At 43.4% G+C, this 20,985-nt stretch overlaps 1 protein-coding gene across 4 annotated transcripts in view; it reads left to right on the top strand.

The window, feature by feature from the left end:
* TOM1 (target of myb1 membrane trafficking protein) overlaps window positions 1-20,470 on the top strand; it is a 32,160-nt gene extending 11,690 nt beyond the window's left edge. Inside the window, exons 3-16 of one of the 4 annotated variants that reach the window (XM_020787667.3) lie at window positions 1,041-1,119; window positions 1,966-2,115; window positions 2,912-3,046; window positions 4,012-4,158; window positions 5,767-5,883; window positions 6,119-6,252; window positions 6,357-6,390; window positions 7,069-7,183; window positions 7,925-8,045; window positions 13,977-14,052; window positions 14,615-14,677; window positions 17,219-17,278; window positions 18,604-18,643; window positions 19,292-20,470. In XM_020787667.3, coding sequence (XP_020643326.3) covers window positions 1,041-1,119; window positions 1,966-2,115; window positions 2,912-3,046; window positions 4,012-4,158; window positions 5,767-5,883; window positions 6,119-6,252; window positions 6,357-6,390; window positions 7,069-7,183; window positions 7,925-8,045; window positions 13,977-14,052; window positions 14,615-14,677; window positions 17,219-17,278; window positions 18,604-18,643; window positions 19,292-19,440 — 1,420 coding nt within the window. In that variant the 3' untranslated portion in view covers window positions 19,441-20,470. The remainder of the gene's footprint in view (window positions 1-1,040; window positions 1,120-1,965; window positions 2,116-2,911; window positions 3,047-4,011; window positions 4,159-5,766; window positions 5,884-6,118; window positions 6,253-6,356; window positions 6,391-7,068; window positions 7,184-7,924; window positions 8,046-13,976; window positions 14,053-14,614; window positions 14,678-17,218; window positions 17,279-18,603; window positions 18,644-19,291) is intronic. The other 3 variants (XM_073000050.2, XM_020787668.3, XM_078376198.1) reach the window with 3 other exon arrangements.
* Window positions 20,471-20,985: the final 515 nt, after the last annotated feature.

Genomic DNA, 20,985 nt, shown 5'->3' with positions numbered 1-20,985 from the left:
AATGAAAATGAAAATTTCAAATATAATAAAATCTGAGCCTATGATCAAAAAAGAAGTGTGGACTTTCTAGTACATTTCCACCTTGTTATCTGTTTTTCCCCCTTGCTGCCAAAATACACTGTAGACAAAGCTAAAACACTAGAAATCTGAGGAATGACTAACCATCAGTGCTGCACCCTGTAACTAACATCTGGTAGGCTAGCTGGAGTTCACATTAAGGACAGGAAGAGCATATAATAATAATTGAACAGAAAGCAGTAGTCATGTGGGCTGCTTCTGTCTCTCCATACACAAACCAAACGATGCTTTCTTTCTTGCAAACTTCCAAGCCATGTCATCTGTTTCTGGTGATAATGCCTCATCCCTGCCTTGTAGCTCCCTGTCTTTGTCGCAGAGCCACACATCCCTGTCCCAACATGTGCGCAGTCTTGCCCTGCATCACATTCTGCCCCCAGTTTTCTGTTGTCAGCCACAGCTATTGCCCATCTGGTCTTTTCAGTTAGAATATTTTACTATATGAGATATGCTGATTTCTATCCTAGTTTACTATTAGACTCATTTGACTTGGTGTGCCCAGGTCTAGTGTTTGTTGCCGAGATCCAATTGGAAGGAGCCTTAACAGCCAGGAAAGCTTGCTTTTGGTCCATACTCAGTGATCTAGTGATCTCTCACACACTGAAAACAGACCAAAACAGTGTGATCCTACCTCCACTAAAAAAGTAGAAGCCCCTGACAGGAGTTCAGAAAAGTATGGGTAGGATTGCTGGGGAATGGTTCAGTTCACTCCAAGGATTGGTTTTCCAATGATCACACAACATGATCACTGGAAAAGAGTGAACCAACTCTTCCCTACAGGGGACTAAACAGTGGGATAAATGCCTGTCTGATCAAGCCTAAATTATTCACTGAGTTGGCTTGACAGTTGTGTGACACCAGGTGACTGAAGAATAAAGCTAACTGAATCAAATTGTTTGGAAAATTCCAGCACTAGTGATTCTCTATGCTTGTGCTTCTCTGTTCTTGCTTACTCCTCTCTTCAGGCCCAAAGATGCCATCCGAGCTGTAAAAAAGAGGATTGTGGGGAATAAGAACTTCCATGAAGTGATGCTGGCTTTGACAGTGAGTATGATGTTGTTTTTCACAATAACACAAAGCCTTTATTTCTCCAATCTTTGATTTGTCACCTTCTGTCTTTGTTTTTTTTAAATCTTTATTGGCTTAGTGAAGAGAGGGATATAAAAGACACTGTGTCATTAAAACAGAATTGTAGTAACATCACACGTTCTGTAAAGATCACACACATTCTCTAGACCAGTGGTGTCAAACTGTGGCCCTCCAGATGTTCTTGGACTTCAACTCCCAGAAGCCTTCAGCACCACCTCTGCTGGCCAGCAGCACCTCTGCTGGCCAGGATTTCTGGGAGTTGAAGGCCAAGAACATCTGGAGGGCCATAGTTCGACACCACTGCTCTAGAACAATGGTCCCCAGATGTTCTTGAACTACAGCTCCCAGAAGCCTTCATGATTAGCTGTGGTGGCCAGGATTTCTGGGAGTTGTGCTCCAAGAACATTCAGGGACCCAAGGTTGGTAACCATTGCTCTAAGCTGTCTGTTTTGGGAATATTTCTGAAAAAGAGGTGGGATCATTGACCTGGAATGCTGAGCCTCAGATTAAGTAGTGGAAGGCAGCAAAATGTACCCTAAATACATCATGAATGTTGTGTTGATTTAAAAGCAAACAGAAATACACTGGACAGCAGAACAACAATTTGGTTGACCAGATTTGACAGTCAGATATATTTTTTTCCTGACATTTGCCCCATAGGCATTTGCTGTAGAAATACCAATATTTCCAGTTGGATTAGATGCGTGTGTTTTCAAATTGCATGCCTTTTTTCCGTGATCAGGAAGGAACAGAGCAAGCCATTAGAGGACCCAAAGCATTGATGTCTTGTTTGCTCTTCAGGTTCTTGAAACATGTGTCAAAAATTGTGGCCACCGCTTCCACGTTCTAGTTGCTAGCCAGGATTTTGTAGAAGGTGTACTGGTGCGGACCATCCTTCCTAAAAACAACCCCCCAACCATTGTCCATGACAAGGTGCTAACCCTCATACAGGTGAGTGGAGTGAGTTGCATAAAGAAGCACATTTGTGGCAAATTTGTTATCTTTCTTCATTGGAAAAAAAAGCTATACAACTGATCAGAAGGGAGCAGGGAAATTCAAGTTTAACTCAAGTGTCATTTTTTATATTAAATGCTCTACCAAAGTGCCTGTCCCTCAGAGGGCTTCCAGCATAGTTTCTAGCAATGAGAACAGAACATTAAATTCTGACTCCATGTGTATCTGTGCTACGTCTAAATGCGAACTTATTTCAGGGCTGTGGACACTCCAGACTAAAATATTTTAGGAAAAAATTAAACTTCCTGGAATCCACATATTCCAAGGGAACTCAGTTCTGCAACCTTTATTATTTTATAGTCTACATTATTCAGATTGGTTCAGTTACTTAATATAAAGTTTCTTATTTTCATCCGTGTGTTCTGTCATGTTTTCTGTTTCATATAATTTACTTAGGCGTTGTTAATGACGGAAAATGGCAAGAAGTTAGGCAGAGTACTGAAGCCCAGTTTTCAGTTAAAACATTCAGCTTTCTTTTGGGCTCTTGAAATTTCAAATTGGTATAATTAACAAAGTTAAAGTATATTTTTGCAGCCATAAGGGGTAGATTTTTTGGAAAAAAAAAACAGTAAGCTGATTTTATTTTATTTTTTGCTTCTAGTATTACAGTTTGCTCTGTGCTGTTAAGTAATCATGGCAAACACACATGTTTGGTTTTTTTTCCCCCAATGAGCATTATAAAGCATATGTATTACAATATTTTGAGGTAGCACCTTTCTTCCTCTCTTTCCAGTCCTGGGCAGATGCATTCCGTAGCACACCAGATTTGACTGGAGTTGTGGCCGTTTACGAGGACTTGAGGAGGAAAGGCCTGGAGTTTCCCATGACTGATCTGGACATGCTCTCGCCCATTCATACACCACAGAGGGTAAGGGTAATGACACTCATTCTTTGCAGAAGGGCCGTTGAACAGATGCAGTGAGAAAGGGGAAGAGCTGCTGGACATATGAGCAGGTTGACAGAGACAAGATCTAGTTGGGACTCCAGATTATGTGATCAAGATAAAATGTTAAAAATATATGTGTTTCACATATTTTCTGCTACGTAGATAACGTAGTGGTTTAGGTATCCATCTGCAGTGCCAGAAGACTACAAGTTTTATTCTCCAATGTGCCTGTTGATAGGAGCGGAACTCGATGATCCATAGAGTCCCTTCCAGCTTGCAGTTTGATGATGATGATGATGATTAATATTATTCAGCAAAGATCTATAAATTGCTATTCCATTCAAAGGCAGTATGAATCTTTCTCTCTAGTGTTTGATAAAATCTATCATGATTTTGATTCCTAGAAGGATTTACAAGTGTCTTGAATGTATGACACTACGTAGTTAAAATAATGTTATCTCTTAGTTAATATATATTTTAGTACTAACAAGAAAGAAATAAGACCGTACAGAGAGGTTTATTAGCCTTAGCGTGGAAGCATAAAGGGCTTGAGTAAGGAAATCAGTATTAATCTTAGAATGATGGAGTTGGAAGGGGCCTATAAAGCCATCAAGTCCAATCCCATGTCCAAAATAGACTCCTGTTTCATTTGGGATGGAAAAGATGAACCTTGGAGTCAGTACCAGCTCAACAATTCTATGATTGTATGATTTGGCCATATTGAAAGATTTGTTATAAAGCATTAAGAAAGATGAGAATAACTATAGCCTGTGTGTCCAAAGGCTATAGTTATTCAAAAAGCAAAAAGCAACATGTATAAGCATCAAAGGATAAGAGAGAGAATCTATGTACATAGAGCAGTTCTGAATGGATTATTTGACTGATTTCCTTCATATTTTGCCTCTATTATTGAACCACTTGTCTTTATTCTGGGAATTCCTATTTAGAGTGTGTATACTCCAGACCCCACACCTGGAGTGAATTTTCCAGCAACAGACTCCCCTCAAGCCATAGAGTCTATCCTGCACCCTGTGTCCCTACCGGCAGCTCCAGGGGCCTGCAGTGATGCTCCAATCACGCCAACCTCAGAGCAGGTGAGAGTACCATGAGTCTTAACAATGAAGCTGTAGTATTCATTACCTGATGTTCTCTTTAAGAGAGACTATAGCAATCTGAATATTTGGATGTTCAGTCAGGCACATTTTATATCAAAATCTGTAAATAAAATCAACACTAAAAATACATTTAAAAGCAGCAGAGTACAATGATGTGTCTGGGGAAACTATAACAGGCCTCTCATTTGCCAGACTAATGGGGGAGGTTTGCTCTGCTTCTTGACCAGTGGGTGCTCTCACCTTCTGCCTCCTCAGCATCATAGAACTGCATTGGGGTAAAGTGAAGTGCCATGGCCTGCTAAGCCTCTGTGCCCTGGTCTCTGACCACCCATCAGTACAAAAGCCCACACACCTCTACCGGCTAAACAGCTCAGAGCTACAGAGAGAAGGCAAATGCAAGTCAAATCTGCTTTGCTTCTGCACTAAGTGGACATTTTCATCTCTGAATGTTCATCATGGGCAGAGGCCGGTCTTCATGTCTCCATAACCCCTTAGCTGCCCAGAGCTGGTAACAGACCTCCTTGCCTGCTAGATGCTCTGATCCCAGGACACCCTGTGGCCAGGCAAGGTGTTCCTCACCTTTTCTCAGAGCCCAGATCTGAAGATGGGGGAGCGGTACAATGTTGTTTTGCCTATGCTTCCACCCGGCAACCCCGGAGCCAAATCAAATCCCAGGCTTCAGCAAATGTTTTGGGCTTTTAAGGGACACAGATTCATCCCCTCTTCCCCTGTAGCTGTTCTCTTAGGAAAAAGTCCTTGGTTGACTCATTCACCAGAGCTTAGCTCCCCCTCACTAGTGAAGGAAGAGATAAAATTTCTATCCTTGATGTTAAGAGAGGTCAGTATTAACCCTTTGTTCCAGGTGTAGGTCAGAGGTAAAAATAAAGTGCCTTGTCTAAGACATTTTTCTATGTGAAAAAACAAACCAGAAATGGCTGAAGATCATTGCTGGCTTCATGAAAAATATTATTCTAGAGCGCAGTAACACAATCCTCCCTTCCTCCCTCCCTCTGAAAAAGATGAGGTGGAAGGGAGACTTTGAGCAGCCTATACAATTGGATAGCTGCACACATGGCCTGTGGGCCACAAGTTGCCAACTCCTGGGGGGGGGGACCCTTGCCCATTTAGCCATGTTGGCTAAACTTGTCTCAGTCCATTTTGTGTGTTGTTCCCCATAGGCAGTCACCCATCCATGCGATTACAGGTCATACTTGGTAGAAAAGTGGAGGGATGTAGCAAGAAGCTTAAGCCACAGGAGTAGGAAGCAGGGCATATTTCAAGTTACGTGGCTATTTGAGAACTCTATGAGAATTGTAAAAAGGAGTCAAAGAAATCCAATTTTCAAATGTTTGTGAGGAAGAAGACTTCCTTTTATATGTCTCAGGTTTTGTCCCTCTTCCAGTTAAAGAATCACAGATCACAAAGGAGGGAAAGTCATCTGCCTAAAATCCTGGAAAGACCAAAGTACATTGAGCGAGGTCCAGCTGGGGCTGCACAATATGCAAGGCTACTTCAAGTGACTTTTTTCTCTAATGACAAAAGGCCTGGCTAGATTTAATGGCTTTATGTGAATGCATGTGCTTTCAGATTGGGAAACTACGCAGTGAACTAGAAGTGGTGAATGGAAATGTGAAAGTGATGTCTGAGATGTTAACAGAGCTAGTGCCGGGACAAGCTGACCCCTCTGATCTTGAGTTGCTCCAGGTAAGAAGAAGCTGGAACAGGCATCTGCCTATATTGCTGTGAGCAGGGATTTAATTTGGATCAACACAGTCGCTGCTGAGGTGGGCTTAGCTTTAGCCAAGAAACAAAACCCATTGTATCGATAACCAAGAACAGCAGGAATGGACTTTTAGCCCAGGCTGCTTACTAGCTTTCACTTCTTGGCTTAGTTTCCTTGGTTCAGTTCTCACAGTCTATGTTCTCTTGCTACGGATAGGAACTGAACCGGACGTGTAAAGCGATGCAGCAGCGTGTGCTGGAGCTGATCCCCCGTATTCTCAATGAACAGCTAACAGAGGAGCTGCTCATTGTCAATGACAACCTCAACAACATTTTCCTGCGCCATGAACGGTATTCCTCAGTCCCTTTTCCTTGTCCTGCTCTGTCCTCTTCTCTCTCAGAAGCAGAGTGGTTCAAGCCTTTCCACTGACACTTATCTTCCTTTTTCTCCATAGGTTTGAACGGCTTCGATCTGGACAGCCTCCTAAGGTGATTCAGCTTCCCATTCTTTTAAAGCAGGCAAACAACATTTTATTATCAGCAATTGTCAGGAAAATAAGGTCAGCTTGATAGCTGTTGTAGGGCTTGTGTGGACCTTAAGGTACAGTCCTCAGAATTAAATATTTTAAATTGTGTTTGGAGATGCTGATTCCATGGCACCCAAAAAGGGTTTCAAGATGACTATATTCTAGTCAGATCCCTCCCTGATGGGTGTAATATAGCCATACTCTAGGGATCTATAACTCAGAAAGCATTTCAGCACCTGACAGGTACAATTGTATTCATGATTATGTGCCACCTGCTACAGTTTTGTTGTCTCAGCCAGAGGGAGACTTAAAGGAGTCTTCTGTACAGCCAATTCCCACTGATTTCAACAGAAGAGATGCAGGGAGGTATCTTTGTTTTTAAACTGATTCAGAAGGCACTTGGACCAATTAACGGTGAACACTAAAAGTGAATAAAATGAATGATACAGTATTTGCTTGCATAGTTTACTTATATATTTGTACTAAGCATTTCACAGGCTTATGAGTGATGGATAGGGTTTTACATATCCCCAAATATTCAAAACACATAAGCGCTTAGATAGCCTCCTGTTTGAACAGAAATGTAGTGGTATTCGAGAGTAATGCAAGAACAGCAAGTGGACTTTCTGTCTTTTTAAAGGAACAAAATAATACAGAAAATGCTGGCAATTTGATTGATGTGGAACCTAGCACTACACCAGCGACCAGAGAGACAGAACCCAACAACACGCTGTCATCGCAGCTTGCAGGAATGAGTAAGTAACTTAGCCTTATGCTATGCAATCTCATACCGTGTCAGCCTCCCTCTCCCCCTCCATCATGCTATGATTCTGGCCTTCAGACTACCTCTCTTCATTCTCTTTGTATTTCTTTGCTTTAAAAAACAGCATAATTCTTTCAATACAGAATTAGACCAGAGCTAGGACATTTATGCTGATGATTGAATATTCATTGATGCTTTTAAATTGTGGTGCTGGAGGAGACCCTTGAGAGTCCCCTGGACTGCAAGCAGATCAAACCTATCAGTTCTGAAGGAAATCAACCCTGAGCGCTCACTAGACGGACAGATCCTGAAGCTGAGGCTCCAGTACTTTGGCCATTTTATGAGAAGACTCCCTGAAAAAGCCCTTGATGTTGGAAAAGTGTGAAGGCAAGAGGAGAAAGGGACGATAGAGGATGAGATGTTTGGACAGTGTCACCAAAGCTACCAACATGAATTTGACCAAACTCCGGGAGGCAGTGGAAGACAGGAGGGCCTGGCGGACATGACTTAACGACTAAACAATAACAAAGCACATTTATGCTGTTTGATTGAATATTCATAACTTTGGAAAGCAAAATCCTGTCTTTTTGGCAGGATCCATAAATGCTACTTCATATTATTCGTAACTCTGACAAGATAGGAGTTGAGTTCTGTTGTTATCAAACTTCCAGAATCTAATATCAACATAAAGTGTTAGATGTTAACTTCTTATCTTGTCTCTTACACCTTGCAGGTCTGGGTGCTGATAGTGTCAGTGCGGGTCTGCAGTCCCTCAACAATTCAGGAAAGCTGGAAGAAGAGTTTGACATGTTTGCACTGACCCGTGGCAGCTCCTTAGCAGAGCAACGGAAAGAGTAAGAGGCAAAATTGTCTGTAATGAATTAAGGATGATTGTGAACCTTCCAGAATGCAGTTTTCAAAACAAGTGCAATCATGTAAATTTCTTTATGTTAAAGAAGCTTAAGATTTGGTCAGTACAAAATTTGGTTTATATTCACTGCATTGATGCAATTTTTTTAAAAAAAGTGCGTAGTTTCTCCTTGATGTATTGTTCATATACCAAAGCAAGTTGCTGAGCCTTAAAGTTTGGCGTGCCACAGGTACAGAAGAAGGGAGGGGCCATGGAACTCAAGTCCATGGTATATCTAGGATTGTAGTTGCTGTTGTTCAGTGCTGTCAAGTCTCTTCTGACTTACAATAACAGGGTTTCCAAAGGACATGAGATCTTCAAGGAGGTGTTTACCATTGCTACATTCCAGAGAGTTTCCATGACAGAGTGGTGATTTTTATCCATTTCTCCTGAGTCCTAATCTAACACTCTGTCCAGTATATTACATTGACTTTGTATACAGTATGAAGGATACAGTTGACTAAGAGAGTTGCGTTGACTCAAGCAGCAAACTTGCAAGTAAAGTAGAACCTCCATTAGATGTAGGTGGGGAAGGTTCAGCCCACCACATGTTACTAGACTACAACACCTAGGGTTCCCCACCCTCGGTTATGTTGGCTAGGGCTGAGGGGAGTTCCCATCCAGTAATATCTGGATGATTGTCCTTTCTCTTTCCTCTGCCCTGGGGCCTTGGGTGCCAGCCCAGGGCACCTAGGTCATGAATGGTTTTCATGCCAAGTGTACCAAGGTTCCTCCCGCTTGTCTCCAGTTTGTCCTGGCAAGACAAAGCACACATATATGTCATTGCTCTTCCACTGCTTTCCATTTACTTGTTGTACAGGAGGCAATGTCACAGGAGCTGCTTAGCCTGGTCGATGCCCGCTTTTGATTTCCTAGTTTGAATTCTCCTTGGTGATGGAATTCCAGGTCTTGGCTCTAATTGCAAACCTCTGCTCTGATTTTTAGAAAAGAAGAGGTTGTTGGTGACGGTCTCGTCCCCCTTTCCACCCACACAGACATAGAACAGTGATTTGAAACATCTTTATTGCATATTTTATCTTCCATTACTTTTTCTTCTTTAGCCTGTTCTTATTCTCTAATATTCTCAAGGAATGGTGGCTGCAAGGAAATGGACAATTTATTTTTTAACAGTATGGTGCAAATGGAGAGCAGAATGGTTTTTCAGCATTCCACAGAATACTGGGAAGTCCCGGAGAATAACCTCCAGACAAGGCAAATGCTTCAATTCGTCTTGGGCTGTTTCTTACAGGCTGTGCTTTTGAACAAAAGCTTGCCTAATACTGCAGCTAGATTATGTCACAGTGCTTTTTCCAATGCAGTGGAAAATGGGATTTTCAGAATTTTTGTTGTGTGTTCTTCTCTTTCCATTTGCAAGCAGATCTCATGTGCGCAAGAAACTACCATGTCTGTTTGGGTCTTTCTATTTATTTTTGTCTGGGGAGTGATCTTCCCACAAGGAGGGAGTTTGCTTTCCCTTGTACCGTGCAGTGTTGTTTACAACTTAGGTCATATGCCTTCTTTGTCCTTACTGTCCCAGTTACGGTAATTCTAGATTGTGTGAGAGCTGGTAAATTAAGCTGAGAGCATGAGCTGCTAGCCGGTGGGCCAAAGGTCCTTAGGAAACATAGCAGCTGAACTTTGGGGCAATTTCAAGAGCTAGAAAACAGCCCAAACGATCCGTCCCCCCACATGTCTAATTTATTTTGCTTCCACCATCTGTGTTTCCTGGCAGTAACCAAGTGATTTATGGGATAGTAAGAATTGTAATGTATTCCTTCAATGGTTCTTCATCTTCCCCTTTTATACTCACAATAAGCCTGTGAGGCAGGTCAGGTGAGAAATTACCTCAGGCTACCCAATGAATTTCCTGGTTCTTTGTGGGACATGAATTTAGGTTCTGTAGTCTACCATTTGGACCCCCCGTACAGTGTACTATGACTACACTCGTAGTTTCCTAGCTCAGTTTTTTCTGGGTAAGGCTCAGTACTTATCAGCACCCCCTTGTACACCACCTCATTTTGTAATGCCTTTATGTTTTCATTTATTATATTTGCATCTTTGGCTTTTGTATTTTGTCTAAACCGGCCAGAGTAGTCATGTTCTAGATGGGTGGTATATAAGTCTAATAAAATAAAATAAAATATTAGCAAAACTGTTGATGATGGCAGCTACAGTGGCCCCGCATAGCGACCTTAATCCGTTCCAGGAAAAACGTCACTATCCAGAAACATCGCTATACGGAAATAAAAACCCCATAGGAACGCATTAAACTCTGTTTAATGCGTTCCTATGGGGGATAAACTCATCGCTAAGTGGGAATCCTCCATAGGGCCGCCATTTTCGCCGCCTCGGTAAGCGAGAAATCAGCGCAAAAACGCTGCGGGCGGCCATTTTGTTGATTCGACAGCCATTTTGGAACCGCCAATCAGCTGTTTCTAAAACATCACAATGCGAAGATCGGTAAGCAAAACGCATACCGATCATCGCAATGCGATGTTTTGCCTATTCAAAACATCGCAATGCGATTGCAAAAGCAATCGCAAAATCCACATCGCTATGCGGATTCGTCGTTAAACGGTGTGCTCATTATGCGAGGCACCACTGTACATTTTCTCCATCAGAAGTCCCTGTATTTGCTAGTATTATTAGCATTGTTTCAAGTGTGGCTGGTGGGGGAGGGGGCTGTTACGTTTTCTTAGGAACCTCTTCTCATGATGATGTAATATTCTGTAGAGATTCCTCCAAAACAACATAGTGGTTACTGGCTACCAAAAGAAGGACTGCTGCTGCTTGAGGCAGAATGTTTTTCATCCACCATCATTTAGCACCTACCTACCCCCTGAAAAACTGGCAGAATCTAACACACACCTGCAAAGAGAGAGGAAGAGTGGGAGATAATCTGCAATGTGAGGGTGAGAATGGTTGACCTACATGGTTGATGGATTACCGTGGGAAATAACAGAATCACTTTGCCTGCTTGAAAAGCATTAAATAATTGTTAAGAACTGTGAGTCGGTAAAGGATTTTGCCTTGAAATTGTACTTTCCTCGTTCTTTGGTCTTCACCAGCTCTCTGGCAGCACTCTGAGTGACAGCTACGGATGCTAGAAACAGATGCTTGCTATGGGTACATTGGGTTACCCCTGAATGCAAAATGCTCGTACACATATACACACACGCTCAAGTGCTTAGCAAGCTAGGCAAGGTGCCAGACTGCTTTGAGATGTCACTGGCACGGTTCTGAGTGCGGCTGGAAGTCTTGAAAAGCCCAATGCAGAGTCTGACATCTCAGAGAGCTGCCTGGTTCGCCGTCAGAAAGGAGCACTCCGGACACAAGAGTCCAGATGCTGGATGTGCATACCAGACGGCAGGAAAGGTGCTCCGCTGAGGGGAGAGTATGGAGTAGAGCAGTTTTTTATGGAAACAAGACAGAAAAGCTGGAGATCCATCTTATTTTGAAATCCAACCTCTGGACCTACATTCCCGCTCGTCTCCTTTCACCCTGGATAGCTGCAGAGAAACTGGGCAGCATATTTTCTCCAGCAGAGCCTGATCCTTCGGGAACTAAGTCAGGTGAGGTGTGAGCCACCGTCTGTTTATTCCTTGTTCTCTCACTGGACACAGCTGCTTCAATCCTCTTGCAAACAAGCCAGCTTGGGACTGTGACAGTCTGCTCTGCAGCTCCCTAGGCATTCTTGTCCCTCCTCATTCCTTGGGACAGTTCACTGTTGGATCGAGACACTGTTTGATGGACATGTGGTCTTCCCGGAGCTCTATGAACACCTGTATGCAGAATCTGTGGCAGCAGCTGAAGCCCTTCCTGCCCTTCTGCCTCGTCAGCGGCATGGTGGCAGCTCTTTTCTTCGTCATTGATGCCATCGTGCACAGCGGGCCTTTCACCGACGAGCACTTCTTTGAAAAGTTTGAGCAAAAGTTTCCCAATCCTTTGGCTCTGAGAGGGAACCATTCCCAGTGACCATGGGTGGGAGAGAAGAAGCATGGCTTGAGGGAGCTCCCTGCTGGGACATCATCGCCCAAGGAAACACGGGCATTTCTGTGTAAGACATACTCCGCATCAGTCAGAATGCAAAGGGTGTAGTGGTGGCCTTGAGAGGAGAAAACAAAACATTGGTTTAAATGGTTTCTACAAAAGGATACATAAACGTTCAAATTATTGATATGATATGTCTCTCCTGATGAATTAGGAGAAAGAGCAGTCTGCCCAAGCTGTAATGCAATGCTTAACCAGTGTTTCCTGAATGAAAGTTTTGGGAAAAAATCAGTAGGTATATTGCAGTCATGAGCATGGGTGGTATGGGGTAGAAGTAGCAGTAGTCCTTCAGTAGCACATGGGAAGTGCAGACGTTGACAACGGTGCCGTGTTCCTGTTTCTAGGATTAAAAAGTTGGTCCCTAGCCACTTTTGACTTCGGTGTTGTGCTTCAAACTGCATGTGGGAGACTTTGAAAACAGATGGGCAGCACAATCAGATTTCTAGCATCTTCTGTAATCCCTTGCACTTCTTCCCCATGACTAGCAACACCAGAATAAATTTGTGCAAAATAGTAAAAAGTACAGAATAATTTATACAAAGTATGATAAATTATGCAAGTAACCTTCAGTTGAATAATACATACAGGATGCAGACGTTGTGTTTTCTTGGTGCCCACTTAGAATGTCTGGGTTCCGTTTTCTTCTTGCTGCTGCTTTTTAACTTGGAACATAAACAGATGCACTTTAGCAATGAATGTTTTTTGTAAGGGCTTGAGTATCCTAATATGGGGCAGTTTTTATGGGTAGCCTATTCTCAAGGCTGAGGATACAGAAGCACAGAATTCCTTATCTGCTTTTGCTTTCTACCACCCCTGAAAGTCAGAACTAGGGCTGAGGGGAGGCAGATTAGTTGCCCAGAACTTGGTGCAGAGCCAAGCCAGAATTTGAATATAGGGCACAGGCTGACCCTTGTTCTGCCAGATCACATTGGCTAAATCCATAAGGAATTTGTGTGGGATTTGGTACAGTTTTGGAGTTTAACCTAGTGCTGACAGGCTCACTAATTAGAAATATCCACACATATGTGGACCAGTCTAGAGTAATGGAAAAGATACTGCTTGAAGATGGGTGAGAACCACACTTACATCTTTGCTTAGCCTAGCTATACAGCTTGTCTGCTTGCTTGCTCACTCACACACCTATACCAATTAATTTATTTGTACAATCAATAGCCCAAATGTTATAGATCCAATGTTGGGAGGAAGCCTGTGGTTCATCACACTTGTCAGCACTTGTGGTGAGGAAATTTGTGGTCCTCGGTAGATAGTCATCAAATTAGTCTGGGGTTGGTTGCCAGGGATGAGCCAGTTGTTCTCCGAACTCACAATTTGCTTCAAAAGCAGTAATGTCTAGGGGACAGGCTACCCCCCCCAAAAAAAAAATATATATATATATAAGCCTCAGAGGCTGTTTTGGGCTCACTTGTTTCCTTCCATTGTCCAGTAATTGCAGCTAATCAGCATTCTGTATTGACCCTGGCTGCTCAGATCATCAGAATTGGCTATGTGTTGATGTCCCTAAAGGCACAGAAAGCTTATTTAGAAGGAGGAGGTCAGTGCTTCCTCTACTGGTCACAGTGCTGCATAAAACATTGAAAAATTGATGAACTGGAGAGATCCTTTTGACATTGGAAGGTTCACAGCACCCTTTCCCCCACTTTTCAGCATATCCCTGTTGTCCACAGGAACACATGTATGTTGACAAATTCCCATGACAATGCTTGGATGTACGGGTTGTAACAGGATGCCAGATTATCTTCAGGTTACCTGGTTGGATGTGCCCTATTCGTGGATGTGTTCTCTTTAATCTGGGTCTGTTTTTCAGAGTGAAATATGAAGATCCTCTTGCCAGGAAAGGACTAGCTGGAGCCTTGGATGTCAGACAGCAGAACACAGGAGCAGTGAGTAGCTCACTACTTGTAAAGACCAGACAGGATATATATTGTAGGTTTATGTAGATCAGACATCCTCAACCTGGTGACCTCCACTCACGTTGGATTACTGTTTCCAGCATCACTACTCAGTATTGCCTTGGGTGGGGGATTATGGGTCTTGCATGCCTGCCATGCTGCCGGGGGGGCACCAGGTTGGGGAAGACTAGTAAGGATCAGCATTTATCTAGTCCATCAGATGTACAGTGGTGCCTCGCTTAGCAATCGCTCCGTTGAGGATGAAATTGCTTAGCAATGGACTTTTTGCCATCACAAAAGCGATCGCTTAACAATGGCAGAAAGTCCATCGCTAAGCAATTTCGATGCTCAATGGAGCGATCGCTAAGCGAGGCACAGAGACCTTTGGGTAGAGTGGGCGGCATATAAATTAAATAAATAAATAAATAAATAAATAAACTGCTTAGCGATGGTCCCTATGGGGAAAATTCGCTTTGCGATGATCGCGGGGAAGATGGCATCCCGAGAGGAGCCTAGTCTCCCATTTTTCAAAGCAAACTCTTTTTTTAACTAGCCAGAGCCAAGTGCTTCAGTGGAGGGAGCCCCCATCACAAACTGGATGGTGCGTCAAGGAATGGTGAGAATACGTTGTGACTGAGGAAAAAAGGCTACTAGAGCTTCCACATTGCCAAGCAAGGGTGTGATCCTGGTGGAACAGCGTGTGGGGACTGACAGCAAGCAGTCTAGAAGCCGAGGAACTCCTTCTGATAGTACAAATTCTCATTCCCGAAGGGTCTGCAGCCTGGGGAAATATTAGTGTGATGAGAGCACTCAAGCTAATTATTAATTTTTAAAATCATATTACTAGAGGGATAGACAACTGTAGGGGCCCTCCAAATGTTCTGGGACAGCAAGACCTGTCCTGAAGGCAGCATAGCCAATGGTGGGAGAAGACTTGCAGTCCAACAACATCTAAAGGGCCACAGTTTGATTACTCCTGGGAAGAAAACAGCCATCTCTGAAGCCAACAGAACATGCTCTTGTTGCATCACCATTTAGAGATGGCACATGCAGTGTCATGTGATCCCTTGCTGCCCTGTTCTTGCACTATAGACATTTCACAAATACAAGGTAAAGGTAAAAGTACCCCTTGACAATTTGTCCAGTTGTCTTCGACTCTAGGGGGCAGTGCTCATCTGTGTTTCCAAGCCATAGAGTGGTCAATATGACCAGATAAGCGGGGTATAAATGTAATAAATAAATAAATAAATAAATAGAGTCAGTGTTTGTCCAAAGACAATCTTCCGTGGTCACATGGCCAGTGCAACTTAAACACGGAATGCTGTTACCTTCCCACCAAGGTGGTCCTTATTGATCTACTCGCATTTGCATGCTTTCGAACCACTAGGTTGGCGGGAGCTGGGACAAGCGACAGGCGCTCACTCCGTCACGTGGATTCGATCTTACGACTGCTGGTCTTCTGACCCTGCAGCACAGGCTTCTGCGGTTTAGCCCACAGCGCCACCACGTCCCTTTTACAAATACAAGGAAGATCACTAATTGAAGTAAGAAAGAATCAACAGGTGGCTGCCTCTTAGCCTTTCTTATCACAGGAAAGGGTTTGCTTTCATATATGGAATACCAGCTTTCCATATCCTTACTCGATACCAAGTTTCTTCCATGTCTGCCACCTGACTGACCCCCAAAGACTCCCTGTAGCTGTTGGTAAATGCCACCTCAGGTCAGATGCCTTCTAGAAACTTGATCAGCCTCAAGCTGCCTGTAATTTTAATTAAGGGGGTCCAGAAGGAAGAAACACAATTCAAAGTATCAGAGGAATGTAGCCAAAAGATAAGGCCCTACTCTTCAAACTGAGATAATATCCAAGGTATCCCACACACACTGTTCCATTAAGCTTGTTTAGGTCTCATTCTGCTCTGCTCCAGAAAATTGTTCCAAGGGTAAGAGGAATCTTGGCTGTATGTTCCTTAAATTTGCCTCTTTTTTCCCAAGGAAATTTTCCTTTGCACCCTGGCCTCTGTAGATTTATACTAGCTTCTGCTTGCTTTAGAAAAAGGTGCTGGGTGGTGGGCCAGGACATACTTCTGCCTTGTTTTTGAAAACACTTTCCCCCCTTTTATGTATCTTTCCCGTGACTTGGCTTGGCACTGAGATTAATTTTGGAAGGAATCATTGTAGGAAATGGATTTTGTTTTCCTTAAGTCTCCTTGTTCATTTCCTGGAAAGCCAATGTAATTCCTGAGAATCCAGTAGAGCATGAATCTGTTTTGGATGGAGACCAAATATCTTAGCCGTTAACACAGATGTTGATCTAAAACAGCAGGGTGTGTATGGATGGCTTTGTATTTCCATTATTATATCCGTATAATAAACTAGCATCCTGCAGCCAGCACCAGCCACAGCAGAACTTTTCTTTGCTTTTGGAATGTCGTTCGAGGTTTACAAGTTCTCTTTCATTTTTACAAAGTCAGAAGTTTCCCGCTTGCTTCTGGGAGAAGATTTGCATAACACTGTTGTTTTCTAAAATGATGAGAAATGCAGAAGTTACTTATGCTTTGGACTGTTCTTCCTCCTCCTCCTCCTCCTCCTCATTTTTATATCAATATTATGATTTACTGTCTTGATACGGGATTCCAAAAAAATTTATAATGCTACATAAAAATGCCTCTCTTACAACACTCCTGTTATTGCTAAAAATCATGAAAAACTTTTTTCCTCCTGCGCAATTTTAATAAAAGCAAAACAAAAATCAGCAGAGTACTTCTAGCTCATGCTACATACCCAATCAAAATTATGAAGATGCACAACATTGTCATCTTTGGAGGGTCAACTCAGATGCTGCTGGTTAACTGATACGGATCATAAGACCCTGTCTATATGACTGCAGAAACATGTATATGGGTATCATTCAAGGTCAACCTTTGAGAAATCAGGCCCAAGCAACCACTGACCCATTCATTCTCAGTGGCATCACTTAAAAGATGATTTGTCTTAGAATTTGGTGGTAAGAACTCTGCTGATTTAAAGCATGCCTTGGAGGTAGCTCTCAATTGAATGGATGATCAAGAGGAAAAGGAGTGTTTTGGCACGAAGGGATTTAATTTGAGCTTTCCCTGTCGTTTGTTACCTTGTTTCTTCTACCTGTTTCCTTTGTCAGATTCCTGTCCCTCAAGCTAACCTCATGGAGGATATTGAGCAGTGGCTGTCCACCGATGTGGTAAGTGACCAAACCAAAGCCCTCGCTTGTTAGCAAGTTTTGACTATGAACATTCTGCCATGCAGCTTGAAGGAGGACCTCACAGTTGAACAGGAGAGTACATGCTTTTACATGCAAAAATCCCAGATTCTTTTCCTGCTTCTGTGTAGATTTCTTTTCCGAAACCCAAGGAGCTTCTGCCAGTCAGCATGAACCAGTAGTTTCCAACCTCATATCTATTCCTTTTGTTAGACTACAAATCCTGGTACTGTATCTCTCCCCCGGCTAGGCAGGTATGAAGGTCAGGGCCATCGGGGAACTCGAAGATGAGAACCCCTAGGAGTAGACCATATTGAGTGGCCTGGCTCAGTATAAGACCCTTTCCTGCACTCTTAATTCTCAGTTTCTTAATTCCTGTTTGCACTACTTCTCATGCTCTTATGAACAAGCTGCTGCTGCAGTATAACTAAGAGACAACTTGCCCACTCAAGTTTCCTGAGATGGGGCATTTTATGTTTCTTTCTCCAGGTGGAATAACATGATCACTAACCTCACACAGAGACTGAGCTTTCTCTGATGCAAGTTGTGTGTGGCCCCATAGCACTTTTTTTTTTATTTTGCTAGCTCCAGGGCTATAATGAATCCCTCAAAGCCAGACTAATGGTGAAATGTAAAATATTTACATCCAATCCTGGAGTCCTCAAAAGATAAACAGTGTCACCTTAAAATAAAGCATACCCCCACGCGCACACACTGGATATCGATATTCCATCTGTTTGCCCCTTGAAATGCCACCAGTTTCCACTTGCATGGGAGGCTCAAGCCAGACTCGTACAGTGGTGCCCCACTGGACGATTACCCCGCTTGATGGTGAATCTGCTTAACGCTGAAGTTTTTGCGATCGCAAAACGATGTTTAGATGGGGGAATTTCGCTTAACGTTGATCGGTTCCCTGTTTCAGGGACCGATTTTTTGCTTTACCACGATCAGCAAACAGCTGGTCGTCAGGTTTCAAAATGGCTGCCAGTTGTAAAAAATGGCTCCCTGCTGTGTTAGGGACAGATTCCTCGCATTACAGGCACCAGAAAATGGCTGCAGGTATTTCGCCCATTGGAACGCATTGAACGATTTTCAATGCATTTCAATGGATTTTTTTTAATTTCGCTTGACGACGTTTTCGCTCTACAGCAATTTCACTGGAACTAATTAACATCGTCAAGCGAGGCACCACTGTACTAGGTTTCTTTCTGCATCAGAATGAAAATTTCTGTCCACAGAATTCAGCCCTTTGAGTTTCCATTTGATCTACCAGGATTTCCACACTGCCTTTTGTTTTCTCTCCTCAGGGAAATGAAACAGTGGATCCAAAGGGTGTCACCAGTGAAGGCAAGTGACTGCCAAACCCTCCTTCCTGCCTACTTCACCTACTGGCATGGGATGGTCTCCACCTACCATGTCCATCTTTACTGGTGTATAAAACATACTACAGCAGGACTTCTGTATCTGTGTGGGATCAGTTCCAGGCTCCTCCCCCCCCCCAGCGTGAATTTAAAAAATGTGGGTTATACCCAATGCTATTTCTCTAGCGAATGCTATACATAGCATGGTCTCAGGCTCCCTCTAGTGACTAGTTCTGGCAACATCATCTTTTAAAATATATATTTTTAGGATTTTTAAAAATATTTTCAGACTGTAAATCAGCAGATACGGATCCCGCAGATAAGGGATTCCTTCTGTATTTGAAGATGCACACAAATAGTGTGCATATTTTTCAGCTTTCCGTTATTTAATTGCTACATTGGAAGTCTTTTGGGATGCATCACTGCCCTGTGCAGATGTGGAAATGTCACAGATGAAGGAATTGTGCACAAAATTGACTCCACCTCCAGTTTCACAAACTATAAATGTTAGAATTATCTGCAGTGTGTTTTGTTCATGTGGCCCCTCCAACATAAGGAGCAACCCTCTGGAATTTCCAGCTCTGGTTCGATTCCTTCTGCTTCTAAAATTCTCTCCCATGTTCTCTGTTGCCAGAATTTGACAAGTTCCTGGAAGAACGCGCCAAGGTGGCAGATCAGCTGCCCAACCTTCCCAGCCCCCCCACCGGAGCGCCTTCCCTTTCTGCCAGCTCTGCCCCTTCCCGGAAGAAGGACAAAGAAGATGATGCCATGTTTGCTTTATGAGCCCTGCTACAGATCGGTGTGCCGTGATGGCAAGAGGACCTGTGTGCTGCACTGCACTCCCCTTTCTGGGTGGGGGACAGGGAGCAGTTGGGGAGTGAATAGAGCAAGAGACTCTCTTTCCTCTCCCTCTTCCTCCTTTTCTAGGCTGCTTTGAAGTTAGATTAATTATTGCTCCATTTGGGCGAGAAGCAAGTGGTGGGAAAATGTTCATAAAGCTGCCAAATGTGTTGCCCGATGAGTTGACAGGGTTGGGGTTTCACCTCTGTGGATTAAAGCCGACTGAAATGTGTTTTCCTGTTCCGTTTTAGCTTTCCATTGAAGAGCTGTAAAACCCATGCTGGAAATTGGTATAGTGGGATATGTAGTTTCTTGCCTGTCTTACAAGAAGCTGTCCTGAATTATGAAAGCTGAGCAGCTCCCTTTTAACTTCACCTACATTTTTCCGTACTTTGCCTGATCTTGGCAGCCCAGCAATGGGTGGGCACCCTTTGCTGTGACAAGACAGGAGGCAAGGCTGTAACATCAACAGGATCTCTCGTAATCCCTCCTTGTTGGGCAGGCCCTTCTTGTATGAAGCTTGATGCTTAAAGAATCCTGCCTATCGACCAGATGAGTTGTATGCGTAGACTCCAGGTACCAGTATCCTGGAACATAAGGGAAAGGGTGTGCCTGCATGTTATCAGCGGCCCAAGAACCCTCCAAGAATGGCCACTTTCTGTCTTCAGCCCTGGAGCTTTCCAGGACGGAGACTCTCTCTTTTGGAATTTAAAAACAAATCATGGTGACTTACTGATCATGGCTTTTCTTTTCATAGCCTTTTCCTTTAGCGCTCCTTCCCACAACATCTCCTCCTTTGCCATGTAGGCCAAAGTCTTTGGCGCCAGGAGAGAACACTCTTGAGAAGTGGCATTCAAGTGTGTTCAAAGGTGGTGGGCCAGGAGCAAGGTGGGGGCGAGATGTTGAATTATTCCATATATTTGGGAGATGTCTTTTATATTCCATATTAAACATAATATACATCTTCAAGAAAGAGTCTGTGCTTTCTTTGATGTTTGGATCTTGCTCACTGAAATGAAGGACAGTGGGATCAAGGGGGAAGAGCAGGATCCAACTGGGCTGCTGGTGGGTTGGGGTGTTCTGGAAGAGGAGCAAAGCCAGAGGAGGACTCCTTCACTGGTTTCTGTCTGAACTGGTGCCAGGAAAGAGGGAGGATGGATTCTTTGGCTCAGAACAGGCACAATTTGTATTTAATCAGCCATGGCTTTCCTGACACTATCCTAGCAGTGGAGAAGGTGGGCATGTCCCCTGCCCCGATGCTATTGAACTGGAGCTCAAAGTGTTCCTTTCCATTTGGGCATGCCAACTAAGGCTGATGGGAGTGGTGGCAGCCTCACAGTGCTTGAGGGGCTGCACGGCCTTCATCCTGGAGTAAGCCCATCAATTCCAAGCTGTATAGCAAGGAAAGATATTTTTTTCCTCTTTATTATCTCACAGTATGAATAAACTCGTAAGATTGCATAAATATATAATGATTCAGATTCCAAC

The sequence above is a fragment of the Pogona vitticeps genome, chromosome 5 (assembly GCF_051106095.1).
Source record: "Pogona vitticeps strain Pit_001003342236 chromosome 5, PviZW2.1, whole genome shotgun sequence".
NCBI lineage: Eukaryota > Metazoa > Chordata > Lepidosauria > Squamata > Agamidae > Pogona > Pogona vitticeps.
The sequence above is the reverse complement of the archived record's forward strand: the minus strand, read 5'-3'. Positions and strand labels throughout refer to the sequence as shown.